This window comes from Arachis ipaensis, chromosome B01 (assembly GCF_000816755.2).
Source record: "Arachis ipaensis cultivar K30076 chromosome B01, Araip1.1, whole genome shotgun sequence".
Taxonomy (NCBI): domain Eukaryota; kingdom Viridiplantae; phylum Streptophyta; class Magnoliopsida; order Fabales; family Fabaceae; genus Arachis; species Arachis ipaensis.
Window position 1 is genome coordinate 130,314,849 of NC_029785.2, and position 16,767 is coordinate 130,331,615.

General features: G+C 38.3%; 1 protein-coding gene and 3 pseudogenes across 1 annotated transcript; 2 read left to right on the forward strand and 2 right to left on the reverse strand.

Annotated features, from left to right (window-relative positions):
* Positions 2,493 to 3,501, reverse strand: LOC107638720 (annotated as a pseudogene).
* On the reverse strand, positions 6,005 to 8,925 carry LOC107614289 (annotated as a pseudogene).
* LOC110262448 lies at positions 9,614 to 10,303 on the forward strand (annotated as a pseudogene).
* Positions 10,301 to 12,044, forward strand: LOC107614299 (inositol transporter 4-like; the record flags this gene model as incomplete). Its single annotated transcript, XM_021112209.1, has 1 exon — positions 10,301 to 12,044. A coding segment is annotated over one exon (777 nt), but the record flags the coding sequence as incomplete, so codon positions are not given.

Below are 16,767 nucleotides of genomic sequence, written 5' to 3' on the forward strand. Positions count from 1 at the left end.
CCCATCAAAAAATCAAAATGCATATTTTCAAGACCAAACATTATTCCATATGGTAGCGTTTGTTTTGAGGTACTGAGACAGAGACCGAGATTGAGACTCAATATCATGTTTGTTGGTTCAGAAACTATTACTAAAATTTTTGTCTCTGTCCTCAAAATTTCAGTATTTCAGTGCCTCCAAAAAGTAGAATACTAATAATAGCATTTACTAGCTCTGAAAATTATCATTTTTATTTTATTAAATTTTTTTTTATTTTTAATATTGGTCATCTAATTCAACACTCAACAGTCTCCACTGCCAAAACAGCTATCAGAGCATTCGGAAATCTATCTTCAAAACCAAATGGTCCTTTCTTTCTGGTCCATCTTTTTACACTTTTCTTAAAAGAATGGGTGATTATATAATGAGTCATTAAAGTCTGTGGTACATACAAAATTTAGATCTCTAATTTGATTAATTGTCGATCCCAACAAGTTAGATACATATCCCTTTTGATAAATGGCCATCTCCATCGAGGATAACTCTATTTAGTGTAGTAGTAATGTGTACAAGGTGAACTCAAAAACATTGATTCTCCCTGACCTATCCTAATCTCTAACCAATCTAACGGAACTAAACTAAGATTTTCACCACATTGCACTCTAATTTCCGGCCTACCATTGTTTTGATTAGCTCTTCAGTATTAGGAATCCTTTTTACAAAATAATGCACACCACAAACCTCTTCTAGCAGTTGCCCTGCCACCAAAATCCATCCAATATGAAACAGCAAACCATGTTCACATCAACACTACCTGAAATAACAATGCAATCACAAATTTAGCCATCATTCCATCTGCAGAAAATTGAAGCATTGCAGCGAAAAGGAGATACAAAGAGAATCAAAAGCACACACCTCGTCCATGAATTGAAGCTGCACACTCAAAAGAAGCCGTGAAGCAAATCATTTTCTTCGGCAGAACACCACACATTGGCCATTATTCAGAATCACTCCTTGAGGAACTCGTTGAATCTGAATCTGCAAAGAGTAAAATAAGAGTAAATTTTAAGTTCCCCTGCAAACAGATTGTCTCAAGAACAAACCAAATAACATCACCTTTTGATATTTCACAAGATTTTTAGGGATTGATCTTATCTACGTCCAACAACTACCTCTTAGGTTACGTTGCCTTGTCATACAATATTCTAAAATTTAAGAAATTTTGAAAGAATCTAAACATTTATAGTCGAGGGAAAACAAATTCAAGTTCCTATTTTTTTCAATGGTACAAGTTCCTATTTTTTGACACACAACATAAGCAAATTGAACTAAGTTTTTCTCACTGCTAAGTAAATAGAACTCAAAACTTAATTTTTTCCTAATTTTAATTACTTTAGAATCCCTAAAATGAAAAAAAAAAAAAAAAAAACAAGTCCCTCATAAAAATACATGCAATGGAATTAGTGAGTAGGACCATAACAGAGACACACTTTTCACAAATGATTTCAAAAGCAGCACAAACAAACGATGTCACATACCATCACATCAGCGTTGGTCCTCCAATCCGTCACGGTGTCTTTAGTTGGCGATTTTCTGGTACCAAGTGTGGTGTCTTTAGGATTTTGTGTAATTGTTTATGTGAATGGAGGTGATGCATGGAAAATCCTCTTCATATGAGGATGCTAGAGTAGAATGCACCATTTTTTGAGCAAGCAAAATGTATGCGTTTTGCTAATTGTTCAGTGAGGTATCTATCATAAACAAAACAAATTAAGCAGTTAACATTACAATTAGGAATGTACCATTATCAGTTAACAAAAAAATTAGAATGTTTAACGGAATAAATAGAGAGAAGTCATAGCAATTTTAGAAAGATAAAACTTTCTATTAGTCATAGCAAATTCATATATATATACACACACCTAAGAAAGATTAACAAATAATTCTCCCTAAGTCAAAGACATAGGCTGCTATTAATGGTAATAGGAAATAGAAGCTAAGTAGCTACACTTTCATGCCGACCAGCTAGAACAGCATCGTTCATAATTATTCCTATCAACAAGTGGTGGCTTACTTGATAACAAGAGGCTAAATATAACAATATAGCTATGATAATATTAGAGTTAAATACTATCTGCTCTCAGTATTTTGATATGAAATAATTGTTAGTATTAAAAATGCAAATACAACATTACTATATTCTTGTTCAAAAAGTAGCCCAAAACAATATATCATAAGAATAGAGTGTTCATCTAAATAAAGTTGTTCCCTTTTTTGTATTTCTAAAAATATACTAAGTTCAAGAACAAACCAAATAACAGCTAGGAGCAAATTTAGTACCACTAGACGACGAGGAATCACTACTTGAACTGCTGGAACTACTAGAACTACTATTAGCATGGCTGCCGGCAACTTCTTTATCTTTCTCAATCTCCACAGGGGGGAAGGTACTCATCGGCATCTCATCCCCAATGTCAACATCCTCATCCCAGCATCCATTTTCTTTGGTTTCTTCACCTCAGCCAGAGCCGCCTCAACCTTCTCACAGTAGCCAGTTCCTGTCAATTTGATCACAGTAACAAATTAGTATATATGGCAAGAAAATGATTACAATGCTATATAAAATAAGCCTAACCCATTCAACAGATAAATGCACAAAAAAAGAAAGGAGTTTTACCCCATTGGATTTATTAGATGCGGCATTGTTATTGTTCAAGTTGCCAAGTAGTGCCTGCTGCTTAATTTTGCTCATTATCTTCTTCAATTGGTCACCAATCGATCAAGTTCCCAAAGGATCTCAATGTCAACAGCCTCAATATGAAGCTCAATCTCATCCCCGTCCTGCTTCAGATTCCCATTCCTCTTCCTTATGATCTGTACCACCTGCTCCATTTTCGCAAGAGGCAAACTCTGCAACCCAATACACAACTTGTGTTTCTCCTCAAGGCTCATCTCCCTCTTACTGGGGTCCTTCGCCTTAGGCTTTGGCTGCTTCAAAGGCTTCACCGGCGGGGCTCTCATAGGGGAAGGGGTGCGCACAGGCGACTGCACCATTGGAGGGTTCGAAGAGCTCGCAGGGACCTACACTGGCTCGGGTTGAAACCTTGCCTGAGGGATCACATTCTCCTTCTTGAAGATCCACCCAACCTTTTGCTTCATGATCTTCTGTAGAACCTGCGAGCAGCACTTCATCAAATTTCCAATATCTGAATTCGATCGTTTCAAATCGTTGGTGATGGAATTCACCGGAAATGGCCGTTTGTTGCCGGAGATCTTCTTGGTCGGCGATTTTTTGGGAGGGCCATTGAAGATCTGCCTGGGTTAAAATTCTCCATTCTCGATTCGACTCTTGAGCCTTCGAATCTGCTCGAGCTCCAAGATCAAGCGATTATTGAGCTTGAACCCCCACTTGAAACCAATTTCGGGAGCATACCTCCACCATGGTTCCAGAGACAATATAGGACTTTAAATAAGGACATCGACACCACGTACCTGCGTCGACGGTTGCCCTATGTCGTCCATTGCCTCCCGTCTGGTGTACCTCAACTCGGCCAGGGCCCGATCTACGCCTCTACTTCGACGGCGTTCTACCACTCCCTCTGCTCCGTCGTGCAGTGCCGTCTGCTACTAAGTCGTCCAACCCACGCTTCGCCCTCACCCAAACCTAATTTAACCGTACATTCAAATTTGCCCCACATGTTAATCGAACTTTATTTGTAAACTTTTTATTATTTGTGAACCCGCCTCATATTCTTTATTAATTACCTTTGTTACTTGGTCCTTCAAGGACCAGAAGATACTTTTCCCCACTGAAGAAAGCTCCTTCTTTCATTGCGGGTCCTTTATCCATGTGAATACACCAATCAGTCAGCAACCTGTCAGCTTGTAATAAAGCACCATGCTTTTGTGATGAATGAATCTATCATCATATCATCGGATAGGCTTATGTACATCCATTTGTATCGATTTTATACATTTCCCTTATCCAAACGTCTCTCTTTTGTTCTCCAAAAGCACTTCAATTACACACCACTTTTCAACAACCAAAGTACAAGTCGTTTACACGTAAGACCCTCTTTTGATGATGCTCACCCGCATATCTCACAGGAAGCTTTGGACCTCCGCCCGCCGGGTTCTCCTCCCAGTTCTCTGCTCCGCTGCCCTCACCTCTCTCACTCTCACACCTTCTCTTCTTCTGCCTTTGCTCTTCGTTCTACAGCTTATGCTTATTTTGATGTAAGTTTCACCATTCTACTTCACTTGGTCTTGGGGTTATTTCAATCGTCATGCCAACTTGTTTATTCTCTTCTTTCGCAGATGCTCAGTTGCTTCACCTTTTATTTGATCAAGAATCACATTGATTTTTGTTATGTTTATGCTATTTGTTAATTCTTACTGCCATTACTAGCTAGCTAGGTTGATCAATTGTTTCTCTTTCTATTTTCGCACAAAATAGTCACACCAATTTCGTTCTTAGACTTTGATACAGTTAATTTATGAGGTGCTGTTGTGATGTTGCCTATTACTTATAGTTATAATTGGTGGCTGCATAATAATTAAAAGTAATGAAAGTTTGATATGTTTTTGGAAGCCTTTCTATGTGAATTGGAGTGTGTTTGAGTGTTTATTTCACCATATTCGTTGAATTTCCATGTTGTAGTTCAATTTTCTGCATTGGAAGAGGCACTGCTTTTCTACTCAACCTGCACTAGAACTTTCTGCCGGTAAGATCGTGGATATGCCGTTGGCACAAACTGGTGAAGGTATTGCATAATGTGAACTTCTCAGATGGCATGTCCAAGAGGTGAGTGAATTCCTACATTGCTCTATTTGTCAAATAATGAGACTGCATTCCCTTCTGCGACTGTTCGTGATTCAGAAACTACAAAGTCACTTGATTCTGATCAATTATTAGTTAATGTATCTGCATCGGCTACAGCGGCTCTTGGTAATTCAAATAATGCAGAGCTACTAGATTCTGATCTTGAAAAAGGGAAGCGTGCTGCGGGTTATCAACACCTACTGTAAGGAGTTTTGCAAAGCAGCATGGTATAGACATAAATGAAGTATGTGGAACTGGAAAAGATGGAAGGGTATTGAAAGAAGATGTGCTCAATTTTGCTGCTAAGAAGGGAATAATTAGAAATGCATATGCTGCTTTGCATGCTGATAATGTAGAGCAGCCTCAAGGAGCTGAAGGATGTAGTGTGACACCTGAGTATAAATCACCATGAGAGGATAGGATACTTCCCTTAAGGTAAAAGCATCCATATGAATATGAACCCCTTTTCTTTTGTGTCTTTCTTACGAGACAATGATACATGTCAACCTAGAAAGAAAACTGTGACGACCTTGAATGTTGCAATAGCTTGGAAGTTAATTATTTTCTTCTCTATTCTCTTTTAGAGGATACCGAAGAGCAATGTAAAATCAATGTCTCTGGCTGCCAAGGTCCCACATTTCCATTATGTAGATGAGATAAACTGCAATGCTCTAGTGGAGCTTAAAACATCTTTTCAGAAAAAAAATCCTTATCCAGATGTCAAGCACACTTTTCTGCCAATACGAGTCAAATCACTGTCAATGGCCCTCACCAAGTACCGTCTTTGAATAGTTGCTTCAAAGAGGATTCAATGGAGATCATATTCAAAGGTCTGTATCTTAAACATTACAGGCTGAGCTCTCGACATGTCTTGCTAGCCTTCTTTGAAGGTTGAATGTGTTTGAATTTTGGTGGATTCAACGTTTTTCTGGTTAGAGTTGGTTGATATGTGGTGTCTGTTAACTCAATGGTTATTTGAGGCATTAGCCGTTAATTTGGATCTGACAAGATGGGTTTACTTGCTATAGGTTCACACAACATTGGAGTTGCCATGGCTACTCCAAATGGTCTAGGTGTACCAAACATAAAGAATGTCCAGTCTCTTTCAATCTTGGAGGTTAGTTTTCAATCTTATGATTCTTTATGCACACATTGTTATTTCGATGAAAGTGCATGTCCGTCATTACTGATTAGTTAGAGAGGTCTGGAAGATAAATATGATTAATAATTTAAACTGCTTGAACAACATATACTTTAGTTCTTAACTTACCAATTTTCTCTTTCGCTGGACTAGTGGTATTGGACTCAGCTCTGGAATGGAGACTTGGGAGCAAGAAAATAATTTATGAAAATGTTAACCTAATTCTCTAAAATATATTAATTATGTGCTTAATTTGAAACTTTTTATTAAAAAGAAATGATTTGAACCTTCTAATATATATATGAGAAAGTTTTATTTTTCTAAAAAAATTGTATTCTCTTTTTGTATGATCACTTTTTAATCTAATAGTAAAAATAAATAGAATAAATAAGAGGTTGAATTCTTTATATATTTGTAATTTTTGTGTGAAATACAAAAATATCTGACTATTTTAATATTTTGTATTGTTATGGTGGCAGTATTCGTCACTAGAAAAAAAGGGTTAATTATGTAACAACAATGTTTTGTGAATTTTTTTTATGAAAAAGCAGAACATACTATGATGTTAATACACAATTTAGATTATTTTTGAAGAATCCATTCAAAAAAAAAAAAGCTAAATGTGTAGAGAAAACAAAAATAAAAGTATTCATACAACGTGCCTCTTTTCTTATTTAATGTGTTGGCTACAAATCTCCATACATGGGAAAAGAGAACTAACAGCTTCATCATATCATATCATTTTATTTAATTACGAGTACTTACTTTCTCTTCGTCTGTCTTTGGATTGGTGCAATCGCAAAGGTTGAACCCTTTCTGAAGCAACTTTTCAACCTCTTCAAACTGAAGCCCTTTGGTCTCTGGTACCAATAGATAGATAGCAACGAGCCCAATTGTGGAAAACCCAGCAAAGAGGAGGAATGTTCCTGCAGCCCCAAGTGCATGGATGAGTGACAAGAATGTCAAACTCACTATGAGATTAGCAAACCAGTTTGAAACTGCTGCTATGCCTCCACAAATCCCCCTGAATCTTAATGGGTAAATCTCTGAGTTCAAGACCCAAGGCACTGTTCCCATTCCAGGAGAGTACGCTAGGATATATAGTCCCAACACTATAACTGCAAGCACTCCAATTTTGCTTGGGCATCCATCATAAAACCACACACGCATTTGCTCACCGCACACCGCTCTGACTTCTTTTGTTTCCGCCAGGCACGCTCCCGGAAGATGTTGCATCATGTTCATTGACTACGTTAGATTATATTAGACTAATACATAGATATAAGTTGAAACAGATGGAAGTGATGAACTTACATTGCCCCAGTGCTGGCACAAAAGGCACATTCAGCTTTCAAATATTTAATGCAGTTCCATGAAGAGACATTGGGGGCATCAAGATAAGCCTGGCATGTAGCGTTAGCACCGAAACTGAGGGTGTCAATGTTGTTAATTGGAGGAGCGGTGGTAGCTGCCTGAAAGAAAACTCCGATGAGAGTGAGAACGCAAATGATGATTGCAATAAGGGATAGGAGCATGAGCTTTCTCCTTCCATATTTATGGATGCACAGCATGCTGAGAATAGATTCAACGACGTTGAGACCAGATGTGACGAGGGAGAGTGCAAGTGCGGTAGATTTTGATGCAATGCCGACAAACTGAACAATGGTTGGGCTGTAATACATGACGGTGTTGATGCCAACAAATTGTTGAGCCACTTGAGCAGTCACGCCTGCATACAATCCTCTTCGAACAGCAACGTTGCTGAAAGCAGCCTTCATTTTCTCTCTAAGAGTTTGACCGATCAACCCTTCCTCTTGCTTCTCTTGTTCTACGGCTTCTCTCATCGCTTTTATCTCCCCTTCAATCTCGTTCGCTTTGTAAATCTTTTATAGGATTTTCCTTGACTCCTTTTCTTTCCCCTGGTTGTACAACCACCTCGGTGACTTATGTAAGGTCAACATTAAAACGAACTGAACCACTGCCGGAAGTCCGGCCATCCCAAGCATCCAACGCCACGTTCTAGGAGTCTGCACAAGTTAATCAAGATAGATAAGATGTGGACACATATTATTTCAAACAGTTTAGTCAAATACTTTAAATTATTTAATAGATCTTAGTTATTATCTAAGTAGATATACCTTGGTGAATTGATAAGGTAGGCAAGGAATTGGCCAAAGGTGATGAGGAGACCATTGGTACAAACGAGAGCTCCTCTAATGGGTAATGGCAGTTGGGGAGGCTTTTGAGATGTAGAGATGGTAAGTCATGGAAGCTATACCAACTCCAAAACCAACTAAAATTCTTCCAACGATGAGGACCTAAGGAGCAGGGCCAATAGCCATGACTATTGCGTCAAGAAGGAAAACAATATCAACCCCCCAAGATAGAGGTCTTACGGCCCAGCCTGTCGTTCATCCATCCACCGAGTGCAGCACCAATAATGGCTCCCGCTACAGCCATACTTACAATGACTTCCTGCAACCATAATTTCTTATCAACTTTTACAAAGTCCTCGCGAATGTAAAGCAAGGCTCCTGAGATAACATTGGTGTCGTAGCCGAAGAGGAGACGTCCAATTCCGGCCGATAGAGTAAGGCGCATGATGTAGGGCGAACTGGTTGCTCTTTTCTAGAATTCTGTAAACTCTTGCTTACTTACTGCCTCCGGCCCTCCTTCCATTCTTATCACCTTAGCTGAAAATATTATTATTCCATCAATCATTGTAATGCATGCAATTAATCTCATGCATTTCATAACATCATGCAGACACTTCCAATTATAAAGTGAAATTTGATTTCAACGACTAATTAATCAATAATATCTACTCTTTTTTATCTAGATTTTAACACTTTACCAAAAAGGTCATTATTGTGTTCCTAATTAATCATGTAAAGTTGCAATTATGAACTCAGAAATACTTGGAAATATATCTTATCATTTCATTATTATTTATTTATATATAAAGAAAAAAACAATCCAAAAAAGAATTAAGACAAATTAAACAGACAAAACATATTATATACTTGTACTAAAAAATCTGATGTTAAAAGGAGTCGCAGAAGGTCTCTCAGTTGTGTGGTGAGAATATATGTATATAAAAATTATTGGTTACATACATCTATATATAGGACTGTTGTGGCTGTTACAAGACATGTTTGGGCTTATGAATTATGTTTCTCAATTCACATTAGTAGTGGCAAACATGTCCTGTAACAGTCACCACAACAGTCCTATATATAGAGATGTATGTAACCAATAATTTTTATATACATATATTCTCACCACACAACTGAGAGACCTTCTGCGACTCCTTTTAACATCAGAGTGCTGTGGTTTCCATAACAAAGCTCATTTTCTCTCTGTAGTACAAGTATGTAATATATTTCATCTGTTTAATTTATTTTAATTTTTTTAGTTCATACTTTTCCTTTATATATAAATAAATAATAATGATATGATAGGATATATTCCCAAGTATTTCTGAGTTCGTAATTGCAACTTTACATGGTTAATTAGGAACACAATAATAACCTTTTTGGTAAGGTGTTAAAATCTAGATAAGAAAGAGTAGATATTATTGATTAATTAGTCGTTGAAATAAAATTTCACTTTATAATTGGAAGTGTCTGCATGATGTTATGAAATGCATGAGATTAATTGCATGCATTACAATGATTGATGGAATAATAATATTTTCAGCTAAGGTGATAAGAATGGAAGGAGGGCCGGAGGCAGTAAGTAAGCAAGAGTTTACAGAATTCTAGAAAAGAGCAACCAGTTCGCCCTACATCATGCGCCTTACTCTATCGGCCGGAATTGGACGTCTCCTCTTCGGCTACGACACCAGTGTTATCTCAGGAGCCTTGCTTTACATTCGCGAGGACTTTGTAAAAGTTGATAAGAAATTATGGTTGTAGGAAGTCATTGTAAGTATGGCTGTAGCGGGAGCCATTATTGGTGCTGCACTCGGTAGATGGATGAACGACAGGCTGGGCTGTAAGACCTCTATCTTGGGGGCTGATATTGTTTTCCTTCTTGACGCAATAGTCATGGCTATTGGCCCTGCTCCTTAGGTCCTCATGGTTGGAAGAATTTTGGTTGGTTTTGGAGTTGGTATAGCTTCCATGACTTACCATCTCTACATCTCAGAAGCCTCCCCAACTGCCATTACCCATTAGAGGAGCTCTCGTTTGTATCAATGGTCTCCTCATCACCTTTGGCCAATTCCTTGCCTACCTTATCAACCTCGCGTTTACCAAGGTATATCTACTTAGATAATAACTAAGATCTATTAAATAATTTAAAGTATTTGACTAAACTGTTTGAAATAATATGTGTCCACATCTTATCTATCTTGATTAACTTTGCAGACTCCTAGAACGTGGCGTTGGATGCTTGGGGTAGCCGGACTTCCGGCATCGGTTTGGATCGTTTTAATGTTGACCTTACATGAGTCACCGAGGTGGTTGTACAACCAGGGGAAAGAAAAGGAGTCAAGGAAAATCCTAGAAAAGATTTACAAAGCAGACGAGATTGAAGGGGAGATAAAAGCGATGAGAGAAGCTGTAGAACAAGAGAAGCAAGAGGAAGGGTTGATCGGTCAAACTCTTAGAGAGAAAATGAAGGCTGCTTTCAGCAACGTTGCTGTTCGAAGAGGATTGTATGCAGGCGTGACTGCTCAAGTGGCTCAACAATTTGTTGGCATCAACACCGTCATGTATTACAACCCAACCATTGTTCAATTTGCCGGCATTGCATCAAAATCTACCGCACTTGCACTCTCCCTCGTCACATCTGGTCTCAACGTCGTTGAATCTATTCTCAGCATGCTGTGCATCCATAAATATGGAAGGAGAAAGCTCATGCTCCTATCCCTTATTGCAATCATCATTTGCGTTCTCACTCTCATCGGAGTTTTCTTTCAGGCAGCTACCACCGCTCCTCCAATTAACAACATTGACACCCTCAGTTTCGGTGCTAATGCTACATGCCAGGCTTATCTTGATGCCTCCAATGTCTCTTCATGGAACTGCATTAAATATTTGAAAGCTGAATGTGCCTTCTGTGCCAGCACTGGGGGCAATGTAAGTTCATCACTTCCATTTGTTTCAACTTATATCTATGTATTAGTCTAATATAATCTAACGTAATCAATGAACATGATGCAACATCTTCCGGGAGCGTGTCTGGCGGAAACAAAAGAAGTCAGAGCGGTGTGCGGTGAGCAAATGCGTGTGTGGTTTTATGATGGATGCCCAAGCAAAATTGGAGTGCTTGCAGTTATAGTGTTGGGACTATATATCCTAGCGTACTCTCCTAGAATGGGAACAGTGCCTTGGGTCTTGAACTCAGAGATTTATCCATTAAGATTCAGGGGGATTTGTGGAGGCATAGCAGCAGTTTCAAACTGGTTTGCTAATCTCATAGTGAGTTTGACATTCTTGTCACTCATCCATGCACTTGGGGCTGCAGGAACATTCCTCCTCTTTGCTGGGTTTTCCACAATTGGGCTCGTTGCCATCTATCTATTGGTACCAGAGACCTCAGTTTGAAGAGGTTGAAAAGTTGCTTCAGAAAGGGTTCAACCTTTGCGATTGCACCAATCCAAAGACAGATGAAGAGAAAGCAAGTACTCGTAATTAAATAAAACGATATGATATGATGAAGCTGTTAGTTCTCTTTCTCCATGTATGGAGAGTTGTATCCAACACATTAAATAAGAAAAGAGCACGTTGTATGAATACATTTATTTTTGTTTTCTCTACACATTTAGCTTTTTTTTTGAATGGATTCCTCAAAAATAATCTAAATTGTGTATTAACATCACTGTATGTTCTGTTTTTTCATTAAAAAAATTCACAAAACATTGTTGTTACATAATTAACCCTTTTTTCTAGTGACGAATACTACCACCATAACAATACAAAATATTAAAATAGTCAAATATTTTTGTATTTCACACAAAAATTACGAATATATAAAGAATTCAACCTCTTATTTATTCTATTTATTTTTACTATTAGATTAAAAAGTGATCATACAAAAAGAGAATACAATTTTTTTTAGGAAAATAAAACTTTCTCATATATACATTAGAAGGTTCAAATCATTTTTTTTTAATAAAAAGTTTCAAATTAAGGAGATAGTTAATATATTCTAGAGAATTAGGTTAATATTTTCATAAATTATTTTCTTGCTCCCAAGTCTCCATTCCAGAGCTGAGTCTAATACCACCAGTCCAGCGAAAGAGAAAATTTGTAAGTCAAGAACTAAAGTATATGTTGTTCAAGCAGTTCAAATTATTAATCATATTTATCTTCCGAACCTCTCTATACCACGGATATCCCTGAAGATCGGCTGAACTGATGTCTCGAGAAGTCCCTAACGAAATCGTGGATTAACCGTCTGAGAGATGTAAATTCATAGCTGTTGGCTCGTGTTTTTCTTCCAAGTACTCACACGAACCCAAGTAAACGCGGGTGTTTGTCAGGCACGTTCGTCTTAGTGTGATGAACAGAGCCAATTTGTCAGATCGTCTTGTTCATCACGATGAAGATCGGAATATACATCTTAGAGATAGATCAAACACGGATCGAAGAAGAAGAAATAGTACTTTTATTAATTCATAGGACTCAGCAGGGCTCCTCCCCTCAACCTAGGAGGTTTAGAACCTCATACTGAGGTAGAAGACAATGTAAAACGTGTATAAAACTAAAAAGTGATGTAAGATACATAGATTTAATCCTTTAAATACTAAACAGGTGACTAGTAAGGGTGAAACAGTCTATTTAGTGCTAAAATTCACTTTTTGGGTCAACTTGGTGAGTGTTTGGACTGAGTTTTGATGAGATCCACGTGCTATGAGGCTCCTTGGGCGTGGAACGCCAGCTAAGGGGTCCTCTCTGGGCCTTTGGACGCTGGGCTCTGCTCTTTGGGCGCTGGACGCCTGAAAAGGGGGCAGGAAGCTGGCGTTGGACGCTAGTTTTGGGCCTTCTAATCTGAAGCAAAGTATAAACTATTATATATTGCTGGAAAGCTCTGGAAGTCAGCTTTCCATAGCCGTCGAGAGCGCTCCATTTGAACTTCTATAACTCCAGAAAAGCACTTCCGAATGCAGGCAGGTCAGATCTGGACAGCATCTGCAATGCTTTGTTTGTCTCTGAATCAGACTTCTGTTCCAGTTCCCCAATTTCAGCCAGAAAATACTTGAAATTGTACAAAAACATAAAAACTCATAGTAGAATCTAAAAATGTGAATTTAACACCAAAACCTATAAAAACTTAATAAAAACTAAATAAAAACTACTAAAAACTATATGAAAGTGATGCCGAAAAGCGTATAAAATATCCAAAGTGAGAATAATACATATAATAATTTTATAAATATAGAGTACTAGTTTTTGGCTTTTCATGATACGAAATAATCTTGCAACTTTTACTTTAGTGGTTGAACTTGCAATTTCATTAATACTAAATATGATGAACAAAAATATCAAGAGCTGAGGGATAATCAAGGCCTATTATAACAATGTATTTAGTAATTACAAAAGCAAACAGAGTCACAAAAAATTTCATGTCTAAAAATGGAAGTTGGAATCAAATAGAAAAAGGAGATGATATCATTTATAGAAAGTAGGCAGCTAATGAAACGACGGATTGCCTCCTAATCCTACTGAGGAGGGTGCAATAGCATGTGAACGACTTGACATAAACCTGAAGTTTCCACCATGCATATCATTAAATGATGAACTACAATATTTGAAAATCGACAACAAAATATTACATAGCAATTAAAGAAGATGAGAATTTTGTATCAGCGCCTGAGTTGTGAGCATTTGCATATCCAAATCTATTTGTTAATTTAAAGGTAGAGAGTAGAGAATAATACATTATTTTGATGTGAAATTGATAATTAAAAATAATTAGAGACGAAATTTAAATTTATAACATTTGATTAATCAGACTAATAAACTAACTACTAAATCAATTTAAGATGATTTGAACTACATGATTTATAACTATTTGTTTTAGTCTTTGGGATATATATAGTTTTTGTTAAATTATGCTAAGTGTACATTAAAATTAATTATTAGTATAAAATATATGTTAAAATTTAAAATATATATAAATTAAAAATAAATTAAATATACGTATTCATAAATACTGAATGCGTAATTTTAATAATTGATTTTGATATTAAAATTACTCATTCAGTATTTATGAATACGTATATATACATAACATTTTTATTGTTCTCCTTTGTTGGGGTTTAGGGATGGTCTGGTGGCAAGGATAGCTGAGGAAGAATCTATAGGCTTGGAGGCGATGCCGTCGACGGAGGAAATTAGAGAGGCAGTGTGGGATTGTGAGTCTTCCAAGGCGCCAAGCAGTGATGGGTACAACATAAACTTTATTAAGAGGTGCTGGGATGAGATAGGGGCTGAATTTACGGCAGCAGTGATCGGGTTCTTTCAAACTTCCAGGTTACCATCAGACTCCAATATCACGTGGGTGGTGTTGGCCCCTAAGTTTATTGGTGCGAAGGAGATTAAAGATCTCAAACCCATCAGTATAGTTGGCTGTGTGTACAAGGTTATTTCAAAGGTCTTAGTTAGAAGGATGAGAGAAGTGATGCCAGGGTTGGTAGGGGAGACTCAAAGCGCTTTTGTGAAGAGTAGAAAAATTCATGATGGGGCTCTCATAGCGTGTGAAACAGTGCACTGGCTAAAAAGGAGAAATAAGAAGGCAGCCATACTCAAGTTAGATTTTCAAAAAGTTTATGACAGAGTCAAGTGGAACTTTGTTGATATTGTGCTGGATAAGATGGGGTTTGGGTGCAGGTGGAGGGCGTGAATCATGGAGTGTGTGACCACAGCTTCTATGTCGGTCTTGATTAATGGCTCGCCATCTAAACCGTTTAAGATGGAGAGGGGCTTGAGACAAGGTGACCCACTTTCTCCCTTTTTATTTGTACTGGTTGTGGATGTCTTACATAGAATGATTAGTGAAGCAGTTAGGAACGGACGTATCTCTCCGTTGGTGGTTGGACGGGACAGTGTGGAGCTATCACACCTTCAGTTTGTGGATGATACTATTCTGTTTTGTCCACCAGAAGAGGGGACTATGAAGAATTACATGCGGCTGCTGCGGTGGTTTGAGTTGATGTCAGGGCTCAGTATCAATTTCGAAAAGTCTAGCTTGATTCCTATCAACTGTGAAGAGCAGTGGGTACAGAGTATGTGTAGGCTGTGGGGTTATCAGGAGGGTACTCTCCCTACTAAATATCTTGGAGTCCCCTTAGGAGCTAATCCGATGCTTGTTAAGACCTGGAAGCCGATCATCGATAAAGTGGAAGAGAAGCTAAGCCTTTGGAAAGCTAAGGTGCTAAGCAAAGCGGGTAAATTGGTACTCATCAAGTCGGTCTTGAATAGCTTACCAGTATATTATTTGAGCCTGTATAAGATGCCTAAAGCAGTTGCGGAGAAGTTGATTTCCTTACAGAGACGATTTTTATGGAGCAAGGAGGATGGTAGGAACGGTATGGCGTTGGTGAGATGGGAGATGGTGCAGGCTCCTAAGAAGATGGGTGGACTGGGCGTTGGAGATGCTATGATTCATAACACTGCACTATTGTTTAAGTGGTGGTGGCGATTTGCTAAGGAAGAGTGCCCGTTATGGAAGAGGGTGGTTTGCTCCTGTAATAATCTGAACCCGAATGAGTTACTGTCCACTCAAGTACTGCCTACTAAAGGGGGCCCATGGAAGGACATTTGCCTTCTACAAATTAAGGAGCAACATCTAAGGGAGAAGGTTATTACTGGTCTGGCTATGGAGATTGGTGATGGGCGTCGGACTCGGTTTTGGGAGGATGTCTGGTTACATTGTGGGTCCTTAAAAGAACGGTTTTCCTGGCTCTTCTCTGTTTCAAATCAATGTGGCTCGGTCATTGGGATTGTGGTTTTTGGGATGGGTTAGAGTGGGTTTGAAACTTCCAATGGAGGAGAGAGCTCTTTCAGTGGGAGTTAGACCTTCTGAGTCAGCTACATGAGGCTTTGAGACCTGTCAGGCTAGTGACCACTAGAGAGGATAGAGTTGTGTGAAAATTTGATAGACTTGGTATCTTTTCTACTAACTCCTTTGTGCAGGTGCTACAAAAAGGAATGCTTTCAGAGGAGGTAACCAACTACAGCTTCACGAAGAGTGTCTGGAAAGGTTTGGTTCCACCAAGAGTGGAGCTATTTGCTTGGTTTGTCCTGGTAGGCAGGGTGAATACCAAAGACCGGCTAAGTTGATTTGGGATTATTAGCCAAGATGATAAGAGCTGTGTGTTCTGTACCAACGAGGTTGAACAGGTCCATCACTTGTTTCTTGGCTGTAAATTTGCTTGGCAGGTGTGAAGTGCGTGGTTATCTGTATTTAGCCGGGTCTGGTCTGTTCCGGTTTTGATGAAGGATCATTTCTTAAGTTGGATAGATGAGCCGTGTAGAAAAGAGGACCGCAAGCAACGTTTGAGGTGTTTCTGTGCGATCATCTGGCACATTTAGATGGAGAGGAATAGGAGGATTTTTCAGAATAAAAGCAAAGGCGTTGAAGAAATCTTCCACATGACCATGTTTAGTTGCGACGAGTGGAGAGGTGTCCCTCCCCAATGTTGTTGATGGCTATGCCGGAGATGACATGCGGGTTTCTATTCCTTGGTGGTTGGTACTTTGGGATGTTGTCTAGTTGTTTGTTTTATTCGATGTACTATGCTCCACTTTAGTGTGTTGAGCTCTTTTGCTTTCAAAAAAAAAAAAACATAACATTTTTATTTTTTGGTTTTATT